General features: G+C 40.8%; 1 protein-coding gene across 5 annotated transcripts in view; it reads right to left on the bottom strand.

Annotated features, from left to right (window-relative positions):
- ERBIN (erbb2 interacting protein) overlaps positions 1-13,017 on the bottom strand; it is a 144,044-nt gene that overhangs the window by 72,907 nt on the left and 58,120 nt on the right. For all 5 annotated transcript variants that reach the window (XM_063087228.1, XM_063087224.1, XM_063087225.1 and 2 more), the window contains exons 3-4: positions 12,206-12,403; positions 10,455-10,572 (exon numbers count right to left, since the gene is read on the bottom strand). In XM_063087228.1, coding sequence (XP_062943298.1) covers positions 10,455-10,572; positions 12,206-12,394 — 307 coding nt within the window. In that variant the 5' untranslated portion in view covers positions 12,395-12,403. The remainder of the gene's footprint in view (positions 1-10,454; positions 10,573-12,205; positions 12,404-13,017) is intronic.

The raw sequence follows: 13,017 nt of genomic DNA, 5'->3' as shown, positions 1-13,017 counted from the left end.
AAAGTGCCCGACAACTGGTGTAGTCGAGTAGCCCTAGCACCACAACTGGAGTAGTAGGCAGGATTCTGACATTAGCCTAGCCCGAGCATAGCAACTGGCATAGTCTGCGACAGGATTCTGAGCAGGTACAGGAGCCAAAAGCCCTTGGAAGGAGGAGGAAATATGGCTACTTGTGAATATGCTCTACCCTATGGCCACCTTCCTGCTGACCAGGATCTGGTTGCTGCACACTGTACTACAAGGCAGCATATACCAGGTACTACAACACAAAACCCCTTGGGAAGGGGAGGAAATGTGGCTATTCTTGAGCATGTGGTGCCCAGTGGCCACCTTTCTGCTAACTGGAGCCTGGCTGCTGTTAACTATGCCGCAAATTGACCAAGATTTGTGGCAGAAAGCAGAGTTGTTGGAAGCACAGATAAATGTCCTGGAGGACGACATGCAGCGACTGGCCACTCCTGCCTCTCACACCAGGGAAGGCCAACCCAGTTGTGAGTTGGGGGAAACTGTGCATCTCCAGGCACGACCTGTTGTGCACGAGAAATTGAGACAGTAAAGCAGCAGAAAAAGGGAGAGCTCCTGGCTGCTACAGCTATGGGACCTAGGAGTCGATGGTGTAACTCACTTTAGAGACAATGTAGTAACACATGTTGCATTTGTCTGAGGGCAAAAGGTTCAAAGGGTGCCACTTAAAGCTGATGGCTGGACAGGTGCCATATAAATCTGAGAAAAGAGTGCCACATACAGATGTGCAGACTTGAGGACAGGTGCCCCTGCAAAATTTCAAGTATGTTTCCACCTGGTGAAAAGGTGGAAAAGTTAGTCTCCATTACTACGTGTCTCAGTGGCAGCAGTTACAGGAAAGCTGCAGATATGCACAGGGGCAGGGCAGCCACTCCTTGATGGACTGGGAAAATGCAGCTGTTTGAAATGTGAGCGAATGCTGCAAAACTACCTGAGACTGAGTGAGTAGCCAGTGTAAGCTGAGCTGACTGAAGTAATTCAAAAGCCAGAATGTAAAAGGGAAGCAGAGCATAAAGATTTGGAAAATTTGCAGCCTGGCCATGAGGTAGAAAAGTGGAGAACAGGAGAAAAATGCAAGGGTGAAGCAGACAAACTGTTTGCTAAAACCAGGACAATGGATAAAATGCCCTAAAGGCATTTGAGAAGTCTGAATGGGTGCCCCACCCATCACAGGCCCTGAGGGCATTTGAGAAGTTTGGGAGAGCACCCCTCCCATCCTAGAAGGACTGAGTTGTCCCAGAGGACAGACCCGGGGCACTGCTGCCCTCAGCAAACTGCTCCCTGCATCCCAGCTGCTCTGGCTAGAGCAATCCTGCTTCAGCACCTCCAAAGAGCAAAAGCCAAAAACTTTGGTGGCATTCATGTTGTATTAAGTCTTCAGACCACCAGTATGGGAGAGCAGTGGAGGTGAGGCAGCCTCCACCTAGATTTTGGAAGATGTGTGAAAAAGCTGGGGGACTCTGGCGGAGACCTGCTGCAGGATTAGAGCCTCTGCAGAGGTCACCTACAGAGCAATGTAGAGTGGAAAAGTGGAGTCAGAGCCCCCACAGCAAACCCCCACTGAGGAAATGTCTAATGGAGCCAGGATGGCAGGACTGCCACCAGGAGCCCAGAACCGTGGGACTGAAGGCAGTGTGCAGCACCAGCTTGGAAAAGCCACAGGCACCAGGCAACTCAATGGGCTGCACCTGGTGAAGTTGTATGAGCGAGGCTGCTCAATGTTTAAGGGTCCAGGTGCCCCAGCGTGCTTAACATTTGCCCTGTTTGGGTTTTGGATTTGTTTGTGGGCCTGTTTTTCCTTTCTATTCCTCCCTTTTGGAATGGGAATGTGTACCCAATGTCTGTCCCACTGTATCTTGCAGGTAGATAAACTTGTTTTTGACTCTTTGCAGGTTCATGGCTGGAAGGACTTTTGCTTTTCATCTCAGATGAGAATCTGTACTTTTGAGTTGGTGCCAGAACAAACTAAAGACTTTTGGGACTGGGATGGAATGTGTAATATCTAAGTGTAAGGGTCATTTATCCTCTCTAAAGGAACATCATGGAAGATTCTGAATGCGTAGATTGTATGGCAAGGGACCGTGAAGGGATGGATTGTTGGGCAAACAGGATAATTTAATCAGGCTCCCCTCACCTTCCGTCCAGTTGGGAGTGGTTCAGTAAACAGATTGCATGTGGGTGTGGGTGGAGTTTGTGCACCTGCATGGTGCTGCCACCTTGTCTGGCAATTGCCTTGGGTGGACACCGCTCTGCGCAGCCATGCTTTCCAACCTACAGCTTCCAAGGTCCTGTTTGCCAGTTACCTAGCTCATAGACCTGCATGTGAGGGGTCTGGGGACCCAGCCTGGTGTGTGGAAGGGTATGTGACCCAGTCTGTGAACGGGTTTGAGGGGTCTGTGAGTTCCAGACCCAGCCCTAGCTCGACAACTGGCCCAGTCAGGAGGATTACCGACACTGTAAAGTAGCTTTACGCACACAAACAGCATCACACAAACACCAACCACCTGTGGCAACAAGAATCTTTTGATATCTTAGCCTATCTCTAGGAATAAATTTTGAGGGATCATGAGGTAACACAAAAATGGTAAAAATATATTCTAAGCCTAAAAATTACCTCCTGGTCTTTCCATAAAGAAGTTTGTTGTATAGGGCCAGCCTGTGGCTCACTTGGGAGAGCGTGGTGCTGATAACACAAAGGCCACGGGTTCGGATCCCTATATAGGGATGGATGGCCAGTTCACTCACTTGGGAGAGCGTGGTGCTGACAACACCAAGTCAAGGGTTAAGATCCCCTTAGCAGTCATCTTTAAAAAAAAAAAAAAAGAAAGAAAGAAAGAAAGAAAAAGTTTGTTGTATGGAGTCACTATTGAAATGGATGTACCTGGATTGTCAATGGCCAAATGACAGACACTTTGAATTGGTTGTGTTCAAAACAAAACATTTTAGGAAGCTCTCATCTTAAACAGCTGTCTTTTTAGGAATGTATGAAAAGATTAATGTAACAATTAGTCTTTAAAGCTTCCTTAGCAAGATTAAAAAGCAGAAATTAGCTTTAAAACAACATTAAAGTCCTTTGTATGCACAGACTGCCTGTTTTGGATGCCCTGCGGGATTCATGAAAAAGGCACTCTAGCCTCTGGTCTAGTGGTTAGAATTCAGTGCTTTCACCCAAGCAGTCGGGTGTAAATCCCTTTAAAATGTTAACATCCAGGAAATTAGCAGAGATTGAATTTGAAACAGAATTAAAATTCTTTAGACCCATTACAAATTCCTTTAACTCAGGAGAGAAAACATGAGAATTTGTTTAAATTGTTTTGAATTATGCATATGATTCTTTTTTTGTGTGTGTGTAGGTGTGTTTTAAGTTTATTTATTAACTTATTTTTTTACATTCTATGTTGTTGTGGAGCAGTTGGAGAGGAGGGGGAGAGAGGAAAGAGGAAAGAGGAAAGAAATAGGGTAGGAGGAAGGAGGAGGGGCGGGTTAAGGCCTGTGGCACCACCCTCATTCCTTCATGGATCTTTTGTCCACCCTGACAAGCTGTGGAAACATTCAGACCCACAATTTAGTCCACAGCCCATATAAATCTGACCTCTAATAACAGGAAACATGCCCTAAGCTCTTTCTTGGGAAAGCTTACATTCTTTCTCTCTACTTTCAGATATAAATTTGCTACCTTGTTTTCTCTAAAATGTGATAAGAGCATCTGCCATGTGGGACAGGTAAACTTGAGACACTGTTTGAATACAACTGTCCTTTTAAATTAGTGAGTTTTATATTATACTAGTCCCACGGCTAACATTCTAACTCAAAGTTATAAGATCTTTGTTTCTGTGTTTTTATGTATTTGTGGTATCTACATGTATGTTTGTATATTTGTATATACATATATTTGTATATTGTCTACATGGTACCAAATTGGCTCATAAATAAATTAGTTTAAATGTTTTTGAATTTCACATGACTTTAGAAATCTTTGGTAAATAAAGCTAGTTTTTAAATTACTGGTAAAATAAAATAGAAATGCTTTGAGAATTTAGACATTTTCCCTAAGTTTATGCTGTCTCTGCTAGACGCTTAAGATCAAAAAACTATTGTTTTCATAATATTTTTGATACATGTTTAATTTGTTCATGAGCTAAGACTGTGAGGACTTGCTGCTGGGCTCCGCTGAAGCTTTATATACCTCTGCTGGAGGTTTATGTCCTTGGTTTCAGCCTCTGACTTCTGGGGTCTAGACAGGTAGCAATGGTTAGGCCTGGAGAAGTGTGTGTTCACTGCACCTGGGCCACCAGCAGCAGGGCAGAGCCAAGCCCAATATGGTCCCATCCTCCCTGTCCCAGCTCTGCCACCTGGCCATGCCGGGATGGGTCATATCCTGCAGGCATCACCCTTTGTAGCTCTGTCTTCTGTCTTGAGCTCTGTACCTGGTAAGTAAATCCAGATGGGCCATGCCCTTCATGGCTGCCCCAGGTTCCATATGGATACTAGAGACCCAGGACTAGGGAGAGATTGGGAAGGGTACCTATGTCCAGTATCTCAAAGACTGGTTGACATAGGCTTAGCTTGCTTTTGCTTTTTCAAAGGAAAAAAAAGCTTAAAATGGCTAGCTTTGTTTTCCATGAGTAGTTCAAATGTAATTATTAAAAATGAGCAAATTAGGTAAATGTGAATGGGATAAACATTTATAAATGAACTTGCCAAAGTTTCAAAATCCTTTAAGTAATTTCAAATCTTACAGTCATCTTATGTTAAATTAAGTAATAGATAATTATAAAATGTCTAAGTCATCTCTAAGTAAGTTAAAATACAGAAACATTAATTATTAAAGAATAAGTTTAAGTTCCTATACTTTGACATCTTGCTTTTGTGTGGTAAATATATTTAGAACTGCTAAAAAATTAAAAAACGATATCTAGAATAGAAATTATGAAATAATTTTCATCTACAAATACTGATATCAAACAGTTCAAAACTGCTTCCTAGGTTTTACAGTGGAAATCAGGGTTACTAAGAGTTAAAACTGTAGTTAATATATGTAATTAAAGCTACTAGATATAAGAGAAACAATTCTGTATACAGAGTATATAAAAAAGGTAAGATACGTATGGTAAAGGTTATAAAGAAAGCATGAGGATATAGTTTTTGTTGAAAAATATAGTTATTTGTGTAAGTTCCTGTTTTTGGAACAGGATACAATTAGTAACAGTGGATATCTTACCAAGGCTTGACTAAAAAGTCATATTTTCAGATATGACTAGACAACTTTAATGAACTGAGGTGGATTTCATAAAGCCAGACTTAGAAAAAGACTGGCCTGTTCCTTTACAAGGTTTCTGGCCTTGCAGTAAGTAAACAATGTCATTTTATGACAGGCCTAGGAACATCAAGAAAATAGAAACTCACTCAGGTACTAAAGGAGAAACCCAATGGTAAGTCTTTGGCTTGGCTTCCTTAGCCCTGAGAGGCTTTTTAAAAGTCTAGCCTGAAATTTCTTAAGAAAAATCTCCAACAAAGCTATAATAGTCCATTTTGTGGTGCTATAACAGAATCACCTGAGACTGAGTAATTTATAAAGAACAGAGATTTATTTGGCTTACGATTCTGGGACAACTGCATCTGGCATAGGCCTCAGGCTGCTTCTACTCATAGCAGAAAGTGGCAGGCAGCTGGCAGTTACAAGCAGATCACATGGTGATAGGAAGCAAGAGAGAGAGAGAGTGGAGGTGCCAGGGTCTTTTAAACCACCAGCTCTCATGGGAACTAATAGAATGAGAACTCACTCAGGACCCCTTCTCCCAAGGAGAGCATTAATCCATTCATGAGGGATCCACCCCATGACTCCAACAGCTTCCAGCACTGCCACATTAGGGATCAGATTTCCTCGTGAGTTTTGGTGGGGACAACACATCCAAACTCTATCATTCCGCCCCTGGCCCCCTAAAACTTATGTCACTCTCATATACAAAACACAATCATTCCATCCTAACAGTCCCAAAAGTCTTAGCTTGTTCCAGCACCAACTTAAAAGTCCAGTCTCATCTGAGACCAAGGGCTAAACTCCTTCCAGCTGTGAACCTGTAAAAATCAAAACCAAATTTATCTACTGCCAAGATATAATGGTAGAACAGACATTGGGTACACTCCCATTCCAAAAGGTAAGAATAGGCCAGAAAAAAGGTGTAATACATCCCAAACAAGTCCAAAACCCAGCAGGACAAACATTAAATCTTAAAATTCCAAAATAATCTTCTTTGACTCCAAGTCCTGCATCCTGGGCACAATGGGGCATCTGGGCTCCCAAAGCCTCAGGCAGCCTCACTTTCACAGTTCTGCCAGGTGCAGCCCAGTGGGCTGAACTGGTGCCTGCAGCTTTTCTAGGCCTGTGTTGCATGTTACCAGTGGCCCTGCATTTCTGGGGTCCTGGCGGTAGCCCCGCTGCCTTGGCTCTACTAGACATTTCCCCAGTGGGGGCTCTCTGTGGGGGCTCCAACCCCACTTTCCAGCTCAGCATTGCTCTAGTAGATGGACTCTGCAGCAGGTCTCTGCCTGGATTCCCAGGCTTTTCCATACATTCTCTGGACTCTGGGTGGAGGCTGCCATACCTTCACTGCTCTCATGTCCTGGGCCTGCAGACTTAACACAACATGTACGCCACCAAGGTTTCCAGCTTGGGATCTCCAGAGCTGCTGCATGAACCACACTGTGGGCTGCGTGAGGCAGTACTGCTCCAGCCACAGAAGCTGGGATACAGGGAGCAGGGTGCCGAGGGCAGCTGCGCCCCAGGCCTGTCCTCCGGGACAACTCAGTCCTTCTAGGCCTCAGGGCCTGTGATGGATGGGGCACCCTTCCAGAGTCTCAAATGCCTTTAGGGCTTTTTTCCCATTGTCCTGGCTATTAGCATCTGGCTGCCTCACAGCAAAGCCAATGTCTTTACCAACCAGTTTATCTGCTTCACTCTTGCATTTTCCTCCTGCTCTGTGCTCCTCTACCACATGGCCAGCCTGCAAATTTTCAGAATCTTTACGCTCTGCTTCCCTTCTAAATTCTGGCTTTACATCATGCCTTTGCCACCATAACTCAGAGTAGGTTGTTAAAAGTAACCATGCAGCTTCCTTAATGCTTTGCTGCTTGCAAATTTGTTCTGCCAAACATTCTGGTTCACAACTCTAACTCAGAGTAGGTTGTTAAAAGTAACCATGCAGCTTCCTTAATGCTTTGCTGCTTGCAAATTTGTTCTGCCAAACATTCTGGTTCACAACTCTTAAGTCCCACCTTCCATAAAGTCCAAGGGCAAGGGACACAATGCAGCCAAATTCCTTGCTATGGTGTAGCAAGGGTTATCTTTTGTCCAATTCCTGATAAGTTCTTCATTTCTATCTGAGACCTCATCATCCACATGGCTTTTACTGCCCACATTTCTATCAGCATTCTGGTCACAACCATTTAACCAATCTCTAAAACGTTCCAAACATTTTCTCATCTTTTTGTCTTCTTGTAAGTCCTCCAAACTCCTCCAACCTTTGCCCAATACCCAGTTCCAAAGCTCCATCCACATTTTCAGGTACCTGTATAGCAACACCCCACTCCTTGGTACCAATTTTCTGTATTAGTCTTTTTGTGTTGCTGTAACAGAAATACCTGACACTGGGTAATTTATGAAGAAAAGAGGTTTATTTGGCTCACGATTCTGGGACAGCTGCACCTGGCATGGGCCTCAGGCTGCTTCTACTCATGGCGGAAAGTGGCAGGGAGCTGGCGGGTACAAGCAGATCATGTGGTGAGAGGGAGCAAGAGAGAGAGTGGAGGTGCCAGGGTCTTTTAAACAACCAGCTCTCACAGGAACTAAAAGAGCAAGAACTCACTCATCCCCCCCCCCAAGGAGAGCATTAATCCATTCATGAGGGACCCACCCCCATGACTCAAACAGCTTCCAGCACCATCACTTTGGGGATCAGATTTCCACATGAGTTTTGGTGGAGACAACACACCCAATCTCTATCAAAAGCCAACTTGAAAAAGAGTCTATATGATAAACCACTATTCTTGCTGCAATAATCAGGCCAGAGACTAAAGTTATTCTGCAAATGAATTAGTCCTCTCATAAATATCTTTAGTAAAAATGGGGAACTAGAGAGAAAAAAACTATGTTCCAGAAGAAAATTAAAGTGCAACTGTTAATAGGTTCTAGCCCTGTCCATTGTTTTTGAGTTTTAATTATCGGAACTGAATCCCGAATTTTTAATTTCCTCCAATATCTGGCTGTTAACACTCCAGACTAATGCTTCCAATTTTTCTCCCACCATTCTAACTGAGTCACTGAAGTTAAAGCGGCTCTTTCCTGAAGCCCTCCAAGCTAAAACTGGATTGGACCAGCCTGTGGCTCACTCGGGAGAGTGCGGTGCTGATAACACCAAGGCCAAGGGTTTGGATCCTACATAGGGATGGCCGGTTAGCTCACTGGGTGAGCGTGGTGCTGACAACACCAAGTCAAGGGTTAAGATCCCCTTACTGGTCATCTTTTTTTAAAAAAAAAATTGGATCATTTGATATATACTTCAGAGAAGTCACCACAGCAACTTTAATATATAAACAACCTTTGTGCCTGTTGCTGTGTGGACTATTCAGAAAGTTCACTGAAACACCTGATTCGAACTGCAATCCAGGAAAATCTGACAGACTGCCACTAACCTTCTCAGCTTACTGGTCTCCAGACTGAGAGATTAGCTTATAGAATGCTCCAGATATTAACCTTTGTTTTTTGTTTGTTTCCATGGAAATTCTTCTTATTAAGAATCTGTTTTCCTACAGCCAATATTGAGGCCTAGCTTTGAGAGTCTCGAGAACCCTTCTGCAACACCATCTTGTACAGTGAGACACAGCTGTTTATTTTTTTTATTTCTTTTAAAAAAGATGACTGGTTAGGAGATCTTAACCCTTGACTTGGGTTGTCAGCACAGCATTCTCCCAAGTGAGCTAACTGGCCATCCCTACATAGGGATCTGAACCCACATCCTTGGTGTTATCAGCACCACACTCTCCTAAGTGAGGCACGGGTCAGACCTAACAATGAGACACAATTGTTTAACTGTACTGACCTATTCACAGGAATGGGAGACTGGTTTAACAAAATCCTTTGCCACTCAGCTACTAATTTTTTCCCCTACACAGCAACCAATTCAGAAAAGTTTCAGACAGTGTCTATATGATAGACCAGTTGGGGTAAAGAAAACTATTTCCCAAAATACGGCATTATGGCATGCTGAGTACTTTTAAAATTAAAAGGCCTCAGAAATAAGTCTCAGGGCCAGTTAGCTATCAGCTGGTTAGAACATGATACTGGTAACACCAAGGTCCCTATGCCATCCAGCAAAAAACAAACGAAAGAAATAAGCCTCAGAATCAAGGTCCCTCTGACTTTTCTTGTTCCCCTCACCCCAAGTGCAGGGAGGGACTTTCTCTGGAATTTCTTTATCTGACTAACAGAGCCTTCCAAAAGAAATGCAACTGTCTTAAAATCCCCTCCTTAGGAATCTCATCAGATAACTGGGAAAGAACCCCCAAAGTGAAAGGAGAAACAGGAAGGAGATCTTTTCACAAGATAATATCTGACTCTCAGACTAATTCAAATTCCATTCAATCATTTACTGTCCCTCAAAACAGTATGGAGGTTACCCAAAAAATTATAATCCAGCAGTCACATTTTTGGGTATATATCAAAAGGAAATGAAACAAAAATTTCAAAGAGATATCTGCACTCCCATGTTCACTACAGCATTATTCACAATAGCCAAAATATGGAATCAACCTATGCGTCCACCAATGGATAAAGAAAATATGGTATATATACATAATGAAATACTACTCAGCCTTAAGAAGGAAATCCTGTCATTTCCAACAACAGGGATGAACCTGCAGGACTCTATGTTAAGTAAAATAAGCCAAGAACAGAAAGAGAAATGCTGAATGACCTCACATGTATGCAATCCTAAAAAGGTGAACTCACAGAAGCAGAGAGTAGAATGGTGGTTACCAGGGGCCAGGGAGAGAGGGAAGGTGAAGAATTAGGATATGTTGGTCAAAGTGCACAAAATTCACTTAAACAGAAGGAATAAGTTCAAGGGATCGATTGCACAACATGGTGACTATACTTAATAAGAATGTAAAAAATACCTTACACTTATTCTAAACTTGCTTTAAGTTATCATAGATTTTATATATACATATATATATGAAATAGGTTGCAAAACCTTTAAAATGGAAAAAATGCCTCATATTTACATAAAATACATTTATTCTTAGATGAAGCTAATATAACACATTACAATTTGACTTTTAAATTTTATATTTTTATTTGTGAAAACTCACTAGAAATCTTAATAATGAAATATGTTCCCAAGTACAAAAAATCAGGGGAAAAAAAACCTTACCATTCTTGCTGACATCCAGCTCCCTGAGATTAATAAGATTTGCAATAGATGCTGGTAACGTTGTTAAATCATTGTCTGGCAAACTCAGTTTGTGTAGAGACTGACAGTTAAAAAGTTGCTATTGAAAAAAGGGAAGAAAGGATTTGGATTATCTTGTAAGTTTCCGTAAATATTCCACATACTAACTTTATACAAATAAATATTACTAATTGTATTAAAATTGAGTAAGTTATACCTACACTAATAGAGGAACGATCTCTCATTGTTCTGGTTTTGCTATTATGGATTTCAATACAACTGAACTATTCAGAATGATTTTACATCCTCATACTTCTACTCTAAGCAAAATGCACTTACTGAGTAGAAGTATATGGATGTTTTCTCTGTTGAGGTAGTCAAAAAATAAGTGGTTGTTACATATGATAAACTTTGGATCTTACCTTTCAAACAAACTTACTTCAAAATGAAAGCCATATTTAAGAAGAGCATTCTTCCAAAAACGTAAAATTAGGTATAAGATAAATGATTTAGTTACTTGCACTGTTACAGCAAGCCTTTCTTTTTTCAACACAGCCCCCAGACTGAGACCTAAGTGGTGATTACGAAAGAAGACTAGTCTTTGTCTTCCATATTCTCCAAAACTGGCTAAGGAAGATCATTTACTTGCTGAACAACATACAAGGAAGAATAATAAATTACAAATCTCCCTACCACAACCTATGTACATAATTCACAAACCATGCAACCAACAACCTTTGATATTTTATCCATAGCCATATACAAAATTTCTCTATAAGATAACCTAGGATAGCAGTGGCTTTCAAAATGTTTTTATAACATTTAGAGGGGAGGAGGAGCCTTTTGCACACTGCCATCCAGAATGTATTCATACACACACCAAAGTATAAAACAAGTATTTCATGAAACAATGGCTGTATACAACACACTCTATTTTGTATTCTATATAGTTAGGGTTATCAGATTAAATATAGGATGCCCAATTACATGTGAATTTCAGAAGACAAATAATTTTGTAGTACAAGTATATCCTATATATTGCATGAGACACACTTACACTAAAAATTTTTTCTTGTTTATCTGAAAATTCTGATTTAACTGAATGTACTATATTTTGATTTTCTAATTTTCTCAGTCCAAATAATAGTTCATTTTTCAAAATGCTGGCCACATGCACTAAATTGATTTTACAAGCCATGGATGGGTCTCCACCCAGTTTCAAAAACACACTGTTTGGATGGCAAAAGATCCTAACAAATTGCAGCTTTTCCATAAAACACAGGAAATTGAGTGCAAGATAATGGGGGACTGGAATTTAAGAAGAAAAAGTACACTAAAAATTTTTAATTAATCATCCAACCCATGGCTCACTCAGGAGAGTGTGGTGCTGTTAACACCAAGGCCACGGGTTCCGATCCCATATAGGGAGGGCCGGTGCACTCACTGGCTGAGTACTGGTCACGAAAAAGACAAAAATAAAAAATAAAAAAATAAAAGAAACAAGGTGAAAGTTTGAGAATGTCATAAACTAGCTTTCTCTTTCCAGTTGTTACTAGATTTCAGAAATAGGAGCTCTCCAAAACCTTCCCAAATAAATAGAGAAAAATAGAATGCTATCTCTAAAAGGCTGTTTAACAATAAAATTATGACGTGGTAACTAAAAGGACAATTATCCTCAACTATTACAGTGCACATCAATGTCTTAAAATTCTCAAAAGACAGTATTAACATACCTTTGGAAGCTCTTCAATCTGATTAGCATCTAAATAGAGCTCCTCCAAAGTTTTTTCAAAAGTAAAAATCTCTTTTGGAACCTGTTCCAAACTGCAATGAGAATAATCAAGAGTAGTGACAGTCTCCTCTTCCCCTCGTAAACAGCGACATGGTACCAACCGCACAAACAAACTTCGTTTTGTAGTCATTTTTAGACACTGCAATATACAAATAAAAATAAATTTAATTAAAACATACACATTAATAACGTACAATTTCAGAACAAATTATTCCAATTCACTAATCACAATTCATATATCACAAACAAATTACAACTCCCACTATTACACATACCAAATGGAACTCATTTAACATTGCTTTAATACCCATATTCATAATCTACTGGATTTCAAATTAAACTGAAGCATTTTAGGACTTTCAGAAAAAAACTCAGTTAACTAACCATTTATATGCTTCTCCATAAACCGTACTTTATGAGTCTGCTTCTTAGTTCTCAACAAGAAAAACTCTAATACAACAAAGATTTTTCTTTAATTTCTGGCTCTAAGGGTTCTATGTTTCTTAAGAACTTGATTGTGTGCAGTTTTCAGTGGGAATTTAAAGATATTTTCAGGTTTTCCTAACACTCTAACTGTATTATTCTCCCACATGAAAACTCCCAGTTACCCCACGTATATTCTGTTTCAATTAAATATTGCCTTATAGCTTTTCTAAAGAGCTTTTAGGTCTTAAATGTGTCTTAGATTACACTCTGGAGCATAAACTTGCTTTCAAATTGGTTGAGGGAAAGTTAATTGAGACTTCAAATTAA

This window comes from Cynocephalus volans, chromosome 2, assembly GCF_027409185.1.
Source record: "Cynocephalus volans isolate mCynVol1 chromosome 2, mCynVol1.pri, whole genome shotgun sequence".
Classification (NCBI taxonomy): Eukaryota; Metazoa; Chordata; class Mammalia; order Dermoptera; family Cynocephalidae; genus Cynocephalus; species Cynocephalus volans.
This window is presented reverse-complemented; position numbering and strand designations above follow the sequence as displayed.